Source organism: Musca autumnalis, unplaced genomic scaffold (genome assembly GCF_047663935.1).
Source record: "Musca autumnalis isolate F117 unplaced genomic scaffold, ASM4766393v1 scaffold_5, whole genome shotgun sequence".
NCBI classification, from domain to species: Eukaryota; Metazoa; Arthropoda; class Insecta; order Diptera; family Muscidae; genus Musca; species Musca autumnalis.
The window spans coordinates 106,747,510-106,766,839 of NW_027412088.1; the positions used below are offsets into that span (position 1 = coordinate 106,747,510).

The window sequence follows — 19,330 nt, forward strand, 5'->3', positions numbered from 1 at the left end:
GGTACTGGTCGCCTTTTTGTTACCCTATTTTCCGGTATCGTTCAATATACAGTCCACAATAAACTAATTTCTATATAAATCAATTAAAATTATTCTGAAATCGAGTCGTGTTTGCATTAATTTCCAATTCGTCGCGAAATAATCGAACATTTCCATAAATTTGTGCTAATTTCTTAATATTTAACACAAAAAAATATACTTTTCTAATTGAAATAATCTGCCGCTGTAGTGTGCCTTTTTTTCTCTTGCTTATTGCAATATTCCCCACACATTTTGTACATTGCCGAGTGATCGTGTTTGCAGTCAACCAATATTCGTAATATTCGTATTATTTTCGTTTGTTTCTCACCGAAAATAATATAATAATCCCTGTGCTCTTTTTTCTAAATCGGCCGCAAACCTACCAACAATTTATTTAACTCTGCCACTATCACTTGTTATTCGGCCAATTGCAAAAACAATCACCATACTAGCCCTTTTCTATTTCTTATATTCAGTAAGAAATATAACAACAATTTATTTATCTCCCCAGCTCTCACTATTGGGTAAGTGCCGTTGGTCTAGTTGTCGTGTAAATACAACAACAAGAATACGCGCCTTTTTTAATTTTGATAGCGTCACTTTGTGCCTTTATAAATATACCAACAACATTTGCCTCTCCAGTTCTCACTGCTTGCTTGGTCGTTGTCGTTGGTCTGTTTGTAGCGAGGCAGTTACATCCACCCACACCCCCCCCCCCCCCCCCACTACTTGTGTGTTCCCTTTTCCCTTTTGTGTGGTATTCTTTATTCACCACGGCACAGTGGGCCCCAAAAAAATTGTGAAAATTTTAAATTAAAATTCTTAAATATTTTTTTTTTCTCGAAAATTTCTTGAAATAAAATTTGCGTTTTTGGATTTTTAAAATAAATTCACCCTACAATCAGCCTATTATCTGCATTATTTATTGAGTTCTTTTGTGGAAAAATACCGTTTTTTCCTTAAGTTTTCTTAAAGATTTTTTTGAAGAAAACTAGCCTTAAGCGCGTGCTTACAATTTATAGGCATTAGCAAATTTTATTTTCGGTCGAAAATTCGTGCACCGTACACCCGGTACATAACGAAAAATTAAGTTTTTTTGTATTCATTTGATCTTTGTTGTGCTTTTTGAATATTTTGATAAATATTAACCATTTTAATACATTTTTAAATTATTCTTTGACTATTTATTTAACATTTCATTCAAGAACTGTTCAAATATTTATTCAATTAGAAGAAAAAGTCCACTAAATTAAAAATTTCTGATTTCTTTTGCTAATTTCGGGAAATTTTTGATTCTTCTTTCCACCAAATTAGTTTGCTTTGTGATTTTAGATTTTTTTTTTGATCTGTTTTCCTTTGGCATTTGTGTCGATCTCCATTCGATTGTGGGTTTTTCCTAGTTATATCTTGATTTTTGCGTCTTTTGGTTCCAATCTAAATAATTCTTTTCGCAGTTCTTTTTAAAAATCTTACTTGGAAAAATGGTGAACATCAATTTAATCCAATTTATCCGCGCTTCCGATAAAATTGAAAAGTTTACAACATCCTTCAGCGCTATTAGAGCTGAAAATCATACGATTTTCAATCTTGAAGTTCGAAAGACCGAACTCCAAAATTTGTGGAGTAAGGCTTCCGATGCATATGATAAGTACATCGATCATTTGATGTCTCAAGAGGGTGTTTCTGCAGAAGAAATATCTTCTGTTGATGGCAAGTATGAAAGTACTCGCGAAAGATATGTCAATTGTTTGTCGGAAATGAATGAAAAACTAGAGAACTTAAAGTCATTGAAATCTTCCCCTTCCACTCCAACTGCAATGCACAGTAGTACTCCTCACAATAACCCAGCACAAACCAGTCGCAATATGGAGACTAGGGAGTCCGATAGATCCAATAGGCTGCCCGGTAATTCTAATTCAGATAATATTTCTAACCAGAGTTTGAATTTGCCTCCTACATCTAATAATCAACAGCTTGATATTCAGAGTTCTGCTGATATTTCGATTTCTAATTGGAGTTTGCCGCCATATGTTTCTAACACTATGCACAATCTCAAATTACCTCCGTGTGATATTGATGAGTTTCACGGTGATTTCTTGTCGTGGCCTACATTCCGTGACCTTTTTTCGGCCATGGTTATAAACAATTCTGGGCTAAGTGACATTGAGAAACTGTGTCACTTAGTTCAAAAAACTAAAGGTGAGGCTAGGGAAGTCGTCTCTAAGTTTCCGCTCACACATAGAAGTTTTGCTCTTGCTTGGAAAGCCCTCAAGGATACTTATGACAATAAAAGAATCCTTGTAAATAGTCATTTAAGGATTTTATTCGATCTTCCGTCTTTAACTAGTGAAACGAGTTCAGGTTTAAAATCTTTGCAAAGGGGCATAAACGGTTGTTTGTCTGCCATGTCAGTCTATGACATTGTTACGGATCATTGGGATCCTATTTTAGTTTTTATTTGTATTCAGCGTCTGCCAAAGCTTACAGTGACTCTCTGGGAACAGAGTCTCACCGATAAGTCGTCCTTATCGTCATGGGCTCAGCTCGATTCCTTCCTCACGGAGAGAATTCAGACGCTTGCCTGTTTGCGTGACATTATAGGTATAGATTCTTCTAAATCACCTAATAAACGCAACGTTAAGGCACATTTGGCGAAAACATCTCCTAATACTATAAAATCATATTCAAAACATCGTTGTGTTGTCTGCCCAAATGAAAATCATGCGCTCTACTCTTGTCACCGTTTTAAAAAGTTAACTTTTGAGCAAAAACTTTCCATTGTTAAAAAGCAAGGCTTGTGCTTTAATTGTTTGTCAAGAGGTCATTCAATTGGTAACTGTCCCAGTACACATCGCTGCTTTGTATGTCATGAAAAGCATCACACTCTCATGCATAAACCCACAAGATCGCCCTCTACTAGTAGTTTAACGTCAAATGTGACGCCTCCATCTCCAGCCCCTAGAACTCCACCAAATTCCATCTTAGATAATGTTGCGTCTACCTCCACTGGTGCTAATCCGACTGTAGTAACCCGCCAAGTTTATCACACGTCTCAGAATTCTAACGTTCTGCTTGGTACTGCTATTGTTAATATCATTCACAAAGGAAATTCTTACCCAGTTCGAGCCCTCATTGACCCTGCGTCTGAGGCTACCTTTATAACTGAGCACCTTCAAAATAGATTACAATTGTCAACTCGTTCCACCCTTGCGAACATTTCTGGTGTAAATGGTTCGACCTCAGTTATCTCCAGAAAAAATTGTCGTATTTGTATAGGTTCTCCGTTGAGTTCCTCCGTTCTTTTGAAAACTGATGCTTTTGTTCTCCCCATAATCTCTGGTAATCTTCCTTCCTTTGATGTTGATCCTGATTTTTCTCGTACTTTGCCTAGTCTTCGTTTGGCTGATCCAAACGTTTTCGATTCCCATCCTGTGGATATGTTGCTAGGAGCGGATTTATATCCTCAAATATTGTTGCCGGGGGTACAACAAAACGTCGTGGGTTCTCTTTTGGCGCAAAATACTGTCTTCGGCTGGATACTTTCTGGTCCCATCCCTTTGCGGGTATTCAACACAATTCTGCAGGTTACTAACGAAGACAGTCTTAATAAAACCCTGGTGCAGACTAGAAAGCGTAAAGTACTTTCGCCCTTAGGCACGTTCAGCACGAAGAACTATAGGTCCACAGGTACGAGATAGTCAGAAGGTCGCTATGTTGGTACCCTACACACCTGTGCTGAACTTCCTCAAAATTTCCAATTTGCTAGAAATGCAAATAAGGTTTTAAGAAAACCCTACCTCATCTCGACTTAGCTCATACCCCATCACCCCGTTATCAATATTGTAAACCAGACCTCCGAAGAAATACATGTGTTTGCTCTTGTGTCCTCTAAGTTGTCGCTCTGATTCTTTCCTTTGTAAAGGCAAGTGGAAGGAAGCATCCCCAAAGAAATTTTCGAAGATTTGGTTGTAATTCGACTTATGTATATTTGAAACTCGTAACGTCGATGCCGGTAACGTTCGCGTTGTAGACGTTCCAACAGCTCAGGGTATTATTAGGCGACCAGTCGAGAAGTTAGTCGTGTTACAAAATAAGTCTATTATTTGCTCTCTCTTTCGTGTTGTCCTCTTTCGTTATATGTGTTAGTTATGGCATCTCATCAAGATATTCTCCGTGAGATGGCGTTCGCTGATTACGAAGAAGACATGATGTCCGACCAGGAAGTGGAAGCCGAAATTAGGGCCACCGATTTGGAAATGTCAGTCAGGGAAGTAGAAGCTGAACTGAGAGCCACAAAACTGAAAAGTCCGGGCCCAAGTGAGGACATCGCTCCCACAGTCTCCGTTCCTAAGCTCGACGAACCGTCTCAAGTAGCATCTACCTCAATTTCTACTCCACCTAAAGTTCCCCAAACGACAAACGCTTCGGTCCCCGGGCCTCAAGTTACCAAAGCTACAATAGCCAAACCCCCAATCCCGTGTCGCCTTTGTTCCCATGCCCATCCGATTTATAATTGTCTCACTTTTAAGAAAATGTCGGTAGAGAAACGTTTGAAAGCGGTTGCGTACCACCATTATTGCTACAATTGTTTGCGTCCCGACCATGTTTCGCGAAATTGTCCAGTGCCATTTAGATGTAGTTTTTGTAAAAATAAGCACCATTCAATGCTACACCTGTCAAAGAAGGCGAAATCCCACTACCCCTCACGCGCGGAGCCGAAATCTTCGACATCGGTCGTACCTCGAGGTATCTTTCCGGTACCACCAGCTAATGTTTTGCCATCTTCGGTTTTACCTATAGGTCGAGTCATAATGTTAACCCCCACCGTGGTCGTACGTTTGTGTCTGCCGGAAAATACAATGCCGATAAGGGCTATTCTGGATCCGTGTTGTCAAGTTAGTCAGGTGTGTGCGTCTCTGACAGCAGAGTTGAATTGGCCATTAACGAAAATCGACAACATGGACCACGCAGATTTTTTGATTATGTCCCGATTTGATTCAACTCAAAGACAGTTTGTAACGGCTAGGGTCGCAAACATCACCCGCGGTGTAACACCTTCCATGTCCGCACCCCCGTCTATTCGCGAATCATTTGTTGGCCTGGAACTAGCGGATCCTACCTTCGATCGGTGTGGACCAATAGCAATGGTTCTTGGTCCAGAAATTTATTCTAAAATAATATCTCCCAGGATAATTACACAACCAGGTCTACCTACGGCCCAGTATACAACGTTTGGATGGGTAATATCGGGTCCAGCACACTTATAAATAATATTGTATATTTAGTTGAATTGAAATAAATTGATTGAATTCCAAATGAATTATAAACTCTCACATATGAACTGAACTTACGAACCTATATATATATATATATATATATATATATATTACTTAATGCACTTGCAAATATTATATGGATATTAATTTAATTTGTTGATCCATTTAAATGTATCAAGGTGGGCGGCAATGTATAAGTTAGATACGTTGGCCTTCAACTTCCCAAGCCCAGTCGATCACGGTTGCTGATTGACAGCTCGTGTATCACCTCTACAAGTTCCCTCTGCGGAGACCGGAGAGTGTAGATACTAACGGGCGACGGTTGTTGTTGGTTTGCTCATTTTGATACATAGAGACTCTACTCTCACAAAATGTAGTTGTAGTAGTAAAATACCGAAGATCCTCTGCGATCCCAACGATCCTCTGCGATCACTAAGATCCTCTGCGATCCAAATGAACCTCTGCGTTCACTTTACTTTTATCATTAAAAGAGAAAGCACCTAGCAAAGGTAATCATATTGTCAAAAAGAAAATAAACAATTCAATAAACCAGCAAACATTTATTATTATAAAAGAACTGATACCTCTGTGTTTTTATTTATCTTTTCTTTTCCCCTCATTGCTCTACATAAACAGTGTGCAAAGTTTCAGTTCGATTGGTCAACTGCAACTAGATTTGAACTAAATCGTATGGTAACGCTATATGGGGGCTATAGAAAAAATGGACCCATATTGGATTTGGTTTCATATTCGTGTATTGTCATCCAAATCTGAAAAGTGTGCAAAGTTTCAGTTCGATTGGTCAACTGAAACTGTGTTAAAAATGAGTTACCAGATTTGAGCTAAACGGACACCAAAGCAAGTTAAATAAAACACTGTAATAATAGCTACCATCAATAAATTCGACCGATTTCATGATTCTGATGCGCCAAGCACGCTATATATTAGAATCTAGTAACATTATTTCGTATATTTTTAGATTGAAATCCGAGGGCGTTTGTCTATTATTATTCCCTTTCGTGTTAATAACACACAAAAATTTTACTTTATTATCTTAACAATCCTTGCAGGAAAATGTGCCTGCACCACAACATCGCTTTGATTTGTTTTTTACCTTTAAGTAATTTTTTCGGACTTGCTTCTGCCTACAGGTTAACTCGAGGTCCTCACTTTCCATTAATTTGATATTTTTAATTCGCCTTTTGGCAATTCTTTACCCAACTTTACGTTTCAACTTTACCCTGGTAATTTTTTGCTAGCATTTCATGTTGCCATTGATCGCATGATCGTCGTTTTCTTTCACCAAGTGGAAAAGTTAAGCAGAGTGGGATTCTGCTATCACTTTTGTTTGAAAAAATTTTACAGTTAAATAAAAATGAAAGGAAGGAAATTTTGCGATCCTCGAGTCGTTTGAACATCCAACACACTAGATGTCTGACTAGCTGCGCACGATAACTCTCGAACGGATGAACCGATTTGGTCAACAATTTGGCCTTCGGAATATTTTGTCCAAATTAATTTATGTTCGAAGATGGGCCAAATCGGTCCACTCCTTTATGTACCTCCCCCACAAAAGTTCGAAAATGTTCGGAAAAATTATGCGAACGATATCTCTTAAAGGTAGTAACCGATTTGGTCCATATTTTACACGTCGAGAAATTTCTTCCAGGCATAAATGAGATTCCAATATGGAGTCTATCGGTCCACTCCTTCGGGTACCTCCCACACAAAATGTCGGATAAGTTCCGTTTAGGACCTGCTCTCGAATCGCTTTGATTTTTATTGTAACAACTTATATTTCCTGCCCCCTTTAATAGTTCACTTCCTAAGAAAATAGCCCGAAATTGTAGAAAAACCCCTATGGCACCAAGTGTAATGGTTGGAGCGCACGATAACTTTCGAACGGATATGCAGATTGAGTCCAAAATTTGGCCATCGCAATATTTTGTCCGAATTTAGTTTAATTTCGATGATGAGCCATATAGGTTCACTCCTTCAGGTACCTTCGCCACAAAAGTTCAAAACTTTTCACTAAAATGGTGGGTACACACGGTAACTCTCGAAGGTAGTAACCGAGTTGGCCCATACTTTGCACATCGTTATATTCTTAGGCATAGATCAGGTTCGAAAATCGGCAATATATGTCAAATCCTTCGAATACCTCTCACACAAAATTTCTTAAAATTCAGTTTAAGGCCTGCTATGTAGTCGCTTTGATCTTTGTTGCAACAATTCGCTGCCATTTCGACGGTACATGTTTTTTCAGAGGCAAGTTCCTGAAATGGCGAAAGCTGTAAAACCGTTCGATATTTTATTTTTCGTGGGCACAATATCTATCAAAAGGAATGACTTCCAAAATAAGATCCACTTCCGAAATGGACTATGTCGGCCCATTCCTCAAGTACATCCTCAGCAACACTTTTGAGCTTCAAACCAAATATATTTTTTGTCGGCAAATTCCAAGAAGGCCACAAAATACGTAATCCTTAGATTCGATATTGTTAATAGATGGGCGTTTAAATTAACACAAGCTGAGGGTATATCTGTGTCGGCAAAGCCGACTGATACTTTTTTTATTGTTCAATTTACATTTCATTTCGACTGAGAATTTTCTGTATGGGTCCTCATAGAACAAGGGTCTTTCAAGGGTATACAGTGGTGGCCAATACATTTGCAAGAACAATTCACGTTTTAGAAAATTTTGTTTAAAATATTTGTTTGTAAGTAAAATTAAGTATTTTTTCAATTAAATATAAGAAAATAAATATAAGAAAATAAAAAAAAAGTTTTGACACGGTACAAAACACGCCTTAAAATTTAATTTTGAAAACATACGCAACTGAACCAAAGCCCATGTAAAAATATGCAATATTTTGTAAAATATCATTTTTTATATGATTCAAATCATTTGTTTTTGTTTTGGGAAGTTAAAAAGTGAATACAATTTTAAAACTGCTGAAATTATAGAATTAGTTTGTTGTGGTAGTTGTCCCTTCGGACCCCTTTTCCAGTATTTTCTCTGTCATCTACAGTTTTTTGGGCATAAGCGTTTATCAGCCATACAATGATCAAAAAGCTCGATTTCCAACGAGAAAGTAAAATAAGTGTTAAGTTCGGCCGGGCCGAAATTGTTATACCCTCCACCATAAAATAACCTAAATGGAATAATTGGTTTCCTTTCCATTGGGAAAGTACTTAGTTCCTTACTTTATAATACCGTTTAACTTTACATAAAATCTCCAATTAACCCTATTAGTTAAACATTTTAGCTAAAAATCTCAAAACACGGAAAGTCGAGACGTACCGTTTATGTGGCCTATACCAAAACATGGACCTATATTGATGATTTTTGATCGAGAGGTTTCTTGGCCACAAAGAACCTCATATGTCAAATTACATCTAGTTCGGTTAAAAATTGTACCTAAAAATCTCAAAATACGGAAAATCGGGAGGTACCGTTATTTGGGAGCTATTCCAAAATATGGACCAATATTGACGATATTTGGTGTATAAGTTTCGTGACCTCTGATAGCCTCATATGTCAAATTACAGCTAGTTTGGTTAAAAATTGTAGCTAAAATCCTCAAATATCGAAAATCGGGAGGTACCGATATATGGCGGCTATACCAAAACATGGACCTATATTGACGATTTTTGGTGGACAAGTTTCGTGGTCACATACGTCAAATTAATGCTATTTAATTGTAGCTAAAATCCACAAAATACCGAAAATCGGGAGGTACCCATATATGGGGGCTATAAAAACATGGACCTATATTGACGATTTTTGGTGGATAAGTTTCGTGGCCATAGATAACCTCATACGTCAAATAACAGCTAGTTCGTTTAAAAATTGTAGCTAAAATCCACAAAATACCGAAAATCGGAGGTACCGAAATATGGGGGCTATACCAAAACGTGGACCAATATAGACCATCATCGAACTTGAACTGCCTGCACACAAAAGAGACATCTTCCCAAATTTTCAGCGTCCTGTCTCAATTTTTGTGGATGCTAGAGTGATTACCACAGACGGACGGACGGACGGACAAACATAGATCGACTCAGAATTTTACGCTGATCAACAATATATATACTTTATAGGGTCGCAAATGATTATTTCAATGCGTTACAAACGGAAAAACAAACTTAATATACCCTCCATACTATGGTGGAGGGTATAATAAAAACTTCAAAGTACCTGAAAACGGGCGGTATCTTTATATGGCGGCTATACCAAAACGTGGACGTGGAATTTTTGATAAAATGTTTTTGGCTTACAGAGACCCTAAATGCCAAATTGTATCTAATCCGGTCTTAAAATGTAGCGAAAAACACCAAAATACCTCAAATCGGGAGGAACCGTTATATAAGGGCTATACCAAAACTTGGACCTATATCCATATTTTTTTGTAGATATGTTTTTTGACCTCCATGCATCCTAAATGCCAAATTATATCTTATTCGGTCTGCAAATGTGGCGTAAAAACTCAAAATACCTCAAATCGGGAGGTACCGTTATATGGGGTCTATATCAAAACTTGGACCTATATACATACTTTCTTGGCCTCCAGGAACCCTAAATGCCTAATTATAGCTATTTCGGTCTGTAAAAGTGGCAAAAAACGTGAAAATATCTTAAATCGGGTGGTACCGTTATATGGAGCTATACCAAAACTTGGACCTATATACATAATTTTTCGTAGATATGTTGTTTAACCTCCAGGAACCATTAATGCCAAATTATAGCTAATTCGGTCTGCAAATGTGGCGAAAAACGTGAAAATACCTCAAATCGGGAGGTACCGTTATATGGGGGCTATATCAAAGAGTGCACCGATACAGCCCATCTTCTGCTGCCTATGGAAAAAAGACCCTCGGGTGCAAAATTTCAGCACTTTATCTCAATTATTGCGGACGCTAGAGTGATTACAACAGACGGACATGGCTAGATCGTCTTAGAATTTTATCCTGATCAAGAATATATATACTTTATATGGTCGCAAATGATTAGTTCGATGTGTTACAAACGGAATGACAAACTTAATATACCCTCCATACTATGGTTGAGGGTATAAAAAAAGTGAATCTTGTCTGCGGTCTGTTTTATATTCGACTAACAAATTGTATTTGAAAACATTTTGGCAATTTTCGAATTGCTAGTAATGAGAATTTCCGTTTTACCGGTTATCAAGAAAGCTTAAGTACTCAACTCCTAGCAATTTATCAATATATCTACAGGGATTTTCATCATCCACAACTTTTAATCATAGTAACACTCATCCAAGTTTGCGGCCACACCTGAAATTGGTTATACATTGGTAAATTGCGTACATTAGTAAACTTTAAATTGATTTAAATTAAAACTTCAGTAACTCTTAATTTGTATTAAAAATTCGGCTTAAACCGAAATAAGTTGTATACCATGGAGCTAGAAATAAAAACGTGATGAACTCGTTACCATGCGAGAATTCAACTCGTATCGCCTCTTATATGTATGTATGTACGTAACGTAGATATTAAATTAGTATAAAAGATATCTTCGATATAAAAGTATTATCCAATGTACCGTTAGTTACACTTAATAATGTAGAATATTGTTTTCACAGAACAAATATTTGTCCCCTGACCTAATAACATAGAAACCAAACGATTAATTTCAAACTTTTGTGTACATGACCTTTTTCCGATCTACAACATTTGTCTAAAGGCTTTTATCCATCGTTCATTATCCATTATTGTTATATTCAATTTGTATTTTATTTCAAAAGAGGTTTTATTACATTTCAAAGAACTTATTATGGACCAATAAAATAAATATGGCCAATAACGAATAAACGTTTAACTCATCTACACTAGATGAACAATAAAATGTACGCACATAAAAACATGCTCGTGAAATATATACAAACATACATAAATACTTTGTGTTTATGTATGTACATATGTATGTATGAATGTGCCAGCCAGTGTTCATTTTTTCTTGTTGATATTTCATAAATGTGTGTAAAATACTGATGATTGTTATCGTTTGTTTGTTTTCTTTTTGTCTTCTTTATGCCACATGCCTGCCTGCCGCTGGTCTTTTGTTACGTTTGTCTGTTTATAATGCCATACAATTTTCTACGAAAATCCATAAACAATTGCGGGGCATGCAACAATTATTAACATTGAAAAATGAAATGAATTCATGAACGAACACATGGCATGGATGGCATCTCTGCAACACCAATGAAAAATAAATAAATAAATGGACTCTTTGTGCCTGACGAAAAACAAAAACAATAACAACGACAAAAAAATACTCCTACTAGGAAATGTTTTTGTAATTGCCGCAATAATACTGGAGCGCAACTTGCAGAATGTGGCTAATTATTTGGTTGTATCATTGGCTGTGGCTGATTTATTTGTTGCATGTCTGGTAATGCCATTGGGAGCTGTTTATGAGGTAAGTAAGCACTTGAAATAACTGGTGTTATCTGTAATTTAATTACATGATTAAAACGATGTAGTGAGAATTGGCAGGGGGAAACTAAAACAAGTAAGCTAGGAAGGGAAGGGACCAAACAGCTGCTTTTGTGTTTTGTAAATATACAGTTACTCACAGCTTAAAAGACTATATTGGAATCGGGATTAAGCAAAAGCTACAAATGTATAGCAACGACCTGGAGGTAAAATTAATTTTTCTATTCTAAAATTTGTGCGATTTATGAAATACATATCTCCGACATTAGCCTTGTCATCAATACTTATAAAAAAGGTTGAGTAATGATGACTCACTGACTGACTGATAATCAACGTCCAGGCTAAACGGTCCAAAGGTGTCAGCTACTATAATAATAAAATGTACTAAATATGGTACCATTTGTATTTGGCGAACCGGTGGAGCTAGAATTCTGAAATTCGGAATGAGAGTCACTGATGAAGAGCTAGAAGGGTGTACCAAGGAGTTTTTGGAAATTCGACATATAAGTGTACGAAAAGTACTAAAAGTTACTAATTTAGTACCAATTGTATATTTTCAACGGATATAGCTAGAATCTTGAAATTTTGTATGGAAATAAGAAAATGGTTTTGGAAATTCGTACATATGTGTACGAAAAGTACTAAATGCTACTAAATTGATTCATGATAGAGCCATAAACCTGAAATTTGAATTTAAGATTACTGTTGGAGTGTAAGATTGAGATATGAAGGCATTTTTGAAAATTCGTACATATCGAGCCCTTCCCGCGAAAAAAGTGTAAGCGACAAAAAGCTAATTTTACAGGAGACGGTTTTTATTGAATAACTTTTGATATAACCAAAATTGTTTATTCAAATTTGGTATAGTTCTGTTATTAAATCCTATTTACTGAAAAAATAAAAAAATTGTGGAATATCTTCAATATAACGGTAGTTTGTGTCGCTTACATCTTTTTCGCTGTCACGCAATCAGGCTTTTACTTTGAGAAGTGGCGGTTACATCAAAAAAAAAAATATTTGAAACAAATCATTTTTAGAGTAATTCTTATCTACAATTTAAAAACAAAGCACACTAATTTTATAGCAAGTATTTATTCGAAGAATTATAAGATTAAAACGTATTTCTTGTAATATAGTTGAATAATGACATGGTATGTAAATGTGCAATTTGATGTAAGCGACAATTCGCTGTCACAAACAAATGTACACAAAAAGCTAAAATGGCGCTTACATCAAAATTGTTTTTGCTCTAATTTCGTAACGGTACATGGCTGAGTTCTAAAAATTTGGGAGATGGTGTGTTGGAATATTCTTCATAGATTTCCGTAAAAAAACGAAAATCGAAAAAATGTCGCTTACATCATTTTCGCGGGAAGGGCTCGATATGTGTACGAAAAGTAGTAATGAGTACTAAGTTTGGTACAATGTGGATTTGAGTGAACGGATAGAGCTGGAAACCTGCAATTTGGAATTATGATTCCTGTTGGAGTGTAGAATTGAGATACGGATGTAGTTTTGGAAATTCGAACTTATGTGTACGAAATGTGCTAATTGGTACTAAATATTGCACAACTTAGATTTGTGCAAACGGATAGAATTGAAATCCTGAAATTTGGATTTAAGGTTACTGTTGGAGTATAAGATTGAAATATGGGGGTAGTTTTGGAAAGCTGTACTTATGTGTACGAAAAGTGCTAAAATGTACTAAATTTGGTACAAAACGGATAGATATGGAAATCTGAAATTCGGAATAAGATTACTGTTGGAGTGTAGGATTGAGATATGGATGTAGTTTTGAAAATTCGTACTTATATGTAAAAAAGTACTATATTGTACTAAATTTGGTAACATTTGGTATTATTTCAACTGATAGAGCTAAAAGCTTGACATTCGGAAAAAAATCAAGGTAGAGGAGTTGATACAAGGATGTCGTTTTGGAAATATGAACTCATCTGTACGAAAAGTACTAAATGGTACTAAAGTTGGTACAATTGGGATTTGGGATTTCCTGAAATTTGGACATAAGATTACTGTTGGAGTGTCGGTAAAAGATATGGAGGCAGTTTTGGAAATTTGTACATATGGGTACGAAAAGTGCTAAATGGTACTAAATTTGGTACAATTTGGATTTGAGTTAACGAACAGAGCAAGAGCAAGAACTGAGGTAGTTATAGAAATTCGTACTTATGGGTAAAAAAGTACTTAATGGTACCAAATTTGGTACAATTTAGTTTTGAGTAAACGAAAAGAGCTGGAAACCATGGGATTTGGATTTAAGATTACTGTTGGGGTGTGGGATTGCAGTAGTTTTAGAAATTCGTACTTGTGGGTACGAAGTGTACTAAATGGTATTACATTTGTTACAATTTGGATTTGGGTGAACGAATAAAGCTGAAACCCTGAAGTTTGGAACTAAGACTGCTGTTGGAGTACTAATGGGTACGGAAAGTACAAAATGGTACTAAATTTCGTACAATTTGGATTTGGTTGAACGGCTATCGCTGGAATCCTACGTACGTATGGCCAGAGAACGTACTGAATTGTACTAAGTTTGGTACAATTTGGATTTGGTAGAACGAATAATGCTGGAACCCTGAAATTTGGAAATAAGATTACTATTGGAGTGGGAACGAAAAGTACAAAATGGTACTAAATTTCGAACAATTTGGATTTAGGTGAACGGCTAGCGCCAAAATCCTGATATTTGAAGTTATGATTACTGTTGGCCTGTAGGATTGAGGAAGTTTAGAAAATTCGTACGTATGGGTACGAAGAGTACTAAATTTGGTACAATTTGGATTTCGGTGAACGAATAGAGCTGCAATTCAGAAATTGGGAATTAAGATTACTGTCGAAGTGTAGGATTCAGGTAGTTACGGAAAATAGTACTTATGGGTACGAAGAGTACAAAATGATTTTAAGTTTGGTACCATTTGGTATTGGACGAACGGATACAACTAAGGTCCTGAGATTCCAGTTTTGTATTAATGTCTTTGTAGGGTTGAGATACGTGGTTGTCGAAATACGTAACATAAGTATGGTTTTTTTTACAAAAATGTTTTATTTTTTTACAAAAATGTTTTTCCTTCTGATAACAGCAAGCACCTAATTAAAATGCCTCAAAAAATGTGAGTTGCTGTTTATGTGTAAGGATGAGATACGGCTGATTTTGGTAAATAAAATTTAATTTAAATAAAATTTAATATTGATTAAAATTGGTATTAGTGCACAGTGTTCGCCATTTCCATACTAAATATTGTTTTTTGTTGTTTATTCTTTCCGCGTACGAAATAGCGGGCACTTTGCTAGTACATATATATAAGTGACTTAATTAATGTGTTCAGAAATATGTTTGCTAGGTATTGACTCTTAAGTATTACTAGGGAAAATCGTGCGTTCTTTAATTGCTGCGATTATCAAGAATTTTGATTACTTGACATGACAGCACAGTTGGCTAGCGAATGACTCTCTTTTATAGTGTAGACCTGTAGTGACATTACGACTACTTCTTATTCGTTACTAACTTACCGAAAAACATCGTTACTTATAGAAATTATAAACATTTTAATTTTACCGATTTTTGTTGGAAACTTAAAAAATGTGTTAGAGAATCGCAGCACTCGTCGAAACATTTTGTAATTAATAACACAATAAACGTTTATATTTTCATTGTGATTGCATTTAGATAAGCGAAGGCTGGATACTGGGACCAGAACTATGTGATATTTGGACTTCTTGTGATGTTCTCTGCTGTACAGCTTCCATACTTCATTTAGTGGCGATTGCAACAGATAGGTAAGTTTTACAAGTTATAAAAAATCATTTTATTTAATTAATCATTTTTAAATATGAAATTGAGGTTAAGTTCCTTCCAAAGCAATTATAAAATCAATATTACTTTATGCTCTTTACATTTACAACGCTTGTGCTATACTGCAGCAAATGCACGACACCATCACTAATAACTTAACCTGTAAAAGCTCTTTAAATATAATAAAAGCATGTCCTTTTAGGTACTTATTATTCATTAAATGTAACACGCGCTACTCTTGTAAAATATTCATAGCAGTTATTAAAATTTTTTAGTAACATTTAATTATGTCAAGACATGAGAAGCGATTATTGACCTTCCATAAACAAGTGGTGTATTTTTAGTAGAAAATGAACTAACTGTATTTGTCTAGGTGGCATCCTTTACACAATTCAATATAAATTGTGCCAAAAAGGAGTGATAATAAATTCAGTTCAATTTTAATTCATTCGTAAAAGGCGATAATGCTAAGAAATGATTGTATGTATATAAATATGTATGGTAGTTAAAAATCGTTGATTTGTTTCAGACAGTTCAATATAAATTATATCTTCATATCAATACTTCTATATAAATCAGTAGAGAAAGGTAATAATTAGGTTTGATGGCCAAAATGACTGGCCACGCTAGGCAACGAAATTTAAAGGTAATGTTTACTCAACCCTAATTATTTTAATTTTAACAATTATACCAACAATTCACAAGTAAGAACGTCGTTAAGTTCGGCCGGGCTGAACTGTATTAAACTAAATATGAAGAGTTAACTACTACTAACTAGTACTGTTTCTCTGTGTTAAGTATAATTCCTTGGAGGAATATAATATTTTAACTGTTGATATTCAATTTATACAAGAGATGGGCGCGTGCCTACAAAATTAGATACGAACATGCACAAATACGGACCAAAATGTTTATGCACATTCACGCACAAACACGGCGTTTTTCGAGTTTTTCGAGTACGTACAATCACGCATGAAAACTTTTTTATGAAAAAAAGAAATATTTGTTTTAAAAGATGTATTGTAATTATTGTCAGTATTCATTAAACGGGATATTGACAGTTTAGGTGTTTTCTTTGACCAAAGAATATCGAGCATAATTTCCGATAATATAACGGCATAAGTATTTTGACAAGTACATCACCTTTTTTACATTTAGGTAAAAATGCATTTGATAGTCATAGATTTCAAATTAGTATTGGGGATATTGGTGTTGGACGTTGTGAAGAAATATAAAATGACAGTTTAGGCAATAAACGTTACTAATGATTAGATATTACTGGAGTTATAGGTTCAACTTTTTAACGCATAAATATGAAAATACTGCAAATGCCGTAAATATGAATCATGTAGGCAGAGAATGTAAAATTGCAGATGTTGATCTCCAATAAATAGAAACAAATTTAAAATCCAAGCCTGCTTTTGCACAAAAATCCTACTTTCTAATTCCATTTACCGTAACTTATAATACTAAATGGTAAAATGGAGATATTTTTAATTGTTGAGGTCGAAAACCAATAGAACATTTTCCCCAAATACTTATGCTATATTTTTTCCATTAGAAGCAACTTTCGATACCGTGCGTGCAAAAAAATATTCGGTGTCAAAAGCGAAATTTTGGGATTTTTTTGGTCATATCTCGAGTACAGTAGATTAAATGGGTCTGTAACGTTTCTTTTCGTATATTGCATATAAATGCTCAAAGAGCGTAATATAGGTTATAAATATATAGAAAAGATATTCAATTCGATATTTATACTTGTATCTCTAATTATGTATATTCTTACTGGTGGTATTGAAATATGTTGGACTTGAATCTCAAGAATAGTAGGTCTTAGTCCCAAATCGTAGGGAACATTTTTGTATAAAATTTTACAATCTAAAAAAATACTTTAATCACATTTTGATAAAAACTACAGTTTTTAAATAAGATTAAAATGATAGCGCAGTGTAGACTACGTCAGAGGTGGCGTGGAAATATTTTGTATTATTTGACTCATATCGCAAAGACGGCAAATCTTAGGGAGAAACCGTAAAGATCATTCTTTTAGAAATTTGTACAGTTTTCGGAACAAGTACAGGTAACGTACTCGTATTTATGAACGGTACCTCATTTTTTCTTGGGGCATTTCTTGATGAAAACTATGGGTTTTGAAATAAGTGTTGAAGAATCGCGACATGCAAACTACCGCGTAAAATTCTTAGCGTTTTGTATATTCGTGGCTCATATCTAGGAAACCATAGCTACGATGTTGATCATTTACAGACCGATTTCGTAGGAAATTTTCTAATCTACAATTTTGACATAACTTTAAAAATCCTACAGTTGGCGAAATATGATCAAAAATGTCTGAAAATTTGATCTTTGAATACCACAACATGGGCCGAACTTGACCTGCCTATGGCAAAAAGATACTCGGGTGCAAAAATATAGCGCTCTAGCTTAATTTTTGCGGACACTAGATTGATTACAACAGACGGGCATGGCTAGCTAGACGACTCAGAATTTTATCCTGCTCAAGAATATATATGCTTTATAGGTCCGCAAATGATTATTTCAATGCGTCACAAACGGAAAAACTAACATAATATACCGACCCTCCATACTATAGTGGAGAGTATAAAAATGAATAAAATAATTTTACGAAAACTATAGTTTGGGTATTTTTCGGTTTAACATTTTTTTGATATTGCAGACTGTTCGATTTTCGAGTTCACACCACTTTTAAAGGGGAAATTTTAACCTACATTTTAACCTTGGCAACATAGTGACACATCGTGTCGTGCAAAATCATGTCGAACAAAAAAAAAACACGATCACACACGGACGAAAAATTGTTTCGGCACGACACTTACAAACACGGCGTTTTTCGAGAAGGCACGAACACGCACTACTCACTACTCACGCCCCCACCTCTAAACGGTACCTCCTGATGTTCAGTATTTTTAGGGTTTTAGCCAATTATCTAACCCAATTGACTGAAATTTGCTATTTAGCCTTCAGTGTGGTAAAACAAAATTCCTATCGAGAATTGTTGGCATAGATTCAAGTTTTTATAAAGTCCATCTAAAGGAAGTACATCCATACTATTTTCGGCATTTTTGTAAGATTTTTGATATTTTTCATACACAAATAACAGTAATTCTACATTTTCCGACCAAAATAGCCGATGCAGAGTGCATCCACCCATTGGCCAAAAATAAAAACAAGTAAAAAAGCATTAAGTTCGGCCGGGCCGAACTTTTCATACCCTCCACCATAAAATATTCATTCCTGTCCCCAACTTTAAGTGAGTACATTAAAATGTCAGATAATGTACATAAAATGCTTCATTCGGGAGGCCCTTTTTTATGGTGCCTATATCTAACTGTTGACAATTTTTGGTGGGTTGGAAGTATTGTTATATAGGGGTTATAATAAAACATGGGCCTATGTTGACAGTTTTTGATGGAAGCCTTTAATGTCAAATAGCTCCTAATTCGGTTAAAAAAATTTAGCTAGAATCCTCAAAATATCGAAAATCGGTACATAACGTGGGAACTTCAAATGTCATTAACAGCTAGTTCGGAGGTATTTGGGCTATACGAAAATATGAACTTAAATGAACAAATTACAGAAAGTTCGTCCAAAAAATAAAGCTAAGGTACGGAAAATCGGGAGGTTTGTTTTGTGGCTATACAAAAACATGGACCTACGTTCGGTTAAACATTTTAAGTAAAATCCTCAAAGTACCGAAAATCGGGAAGTATCGTTATAT

At 35.5% G+C, this 19,330-nt stretch overlaps 1 protein-coding gene across 1 annotated transcript in view; it reads left to right on the forward strand.

The window, feature by feature from the left end:
• 5-HT1B (5-hydroxytryptamine (serotonin) receptor 1B) overlaps nucleotides 1-19,330 on the forward strand; it is a 202,051-nt gene that overhangs the window by 119,622 nt on the left and 63,099 nt on the right. Inside the window, exons 3-4 of the mRNA XM_073988645.1 lie at nucleotides 11,612-11,745; nucleotides 15,448-15,557. Coding sequence (XP_073844746.1) covers nucleotides 11,612-11,745; nucleotides 15,448-15,557 — 244 coding nt within the window. The remainder of the gene's footprint in view (nucleotides 1-11,611; nucleotides 11,746-15,447; nucleotides 15,558-19,330) is intronic.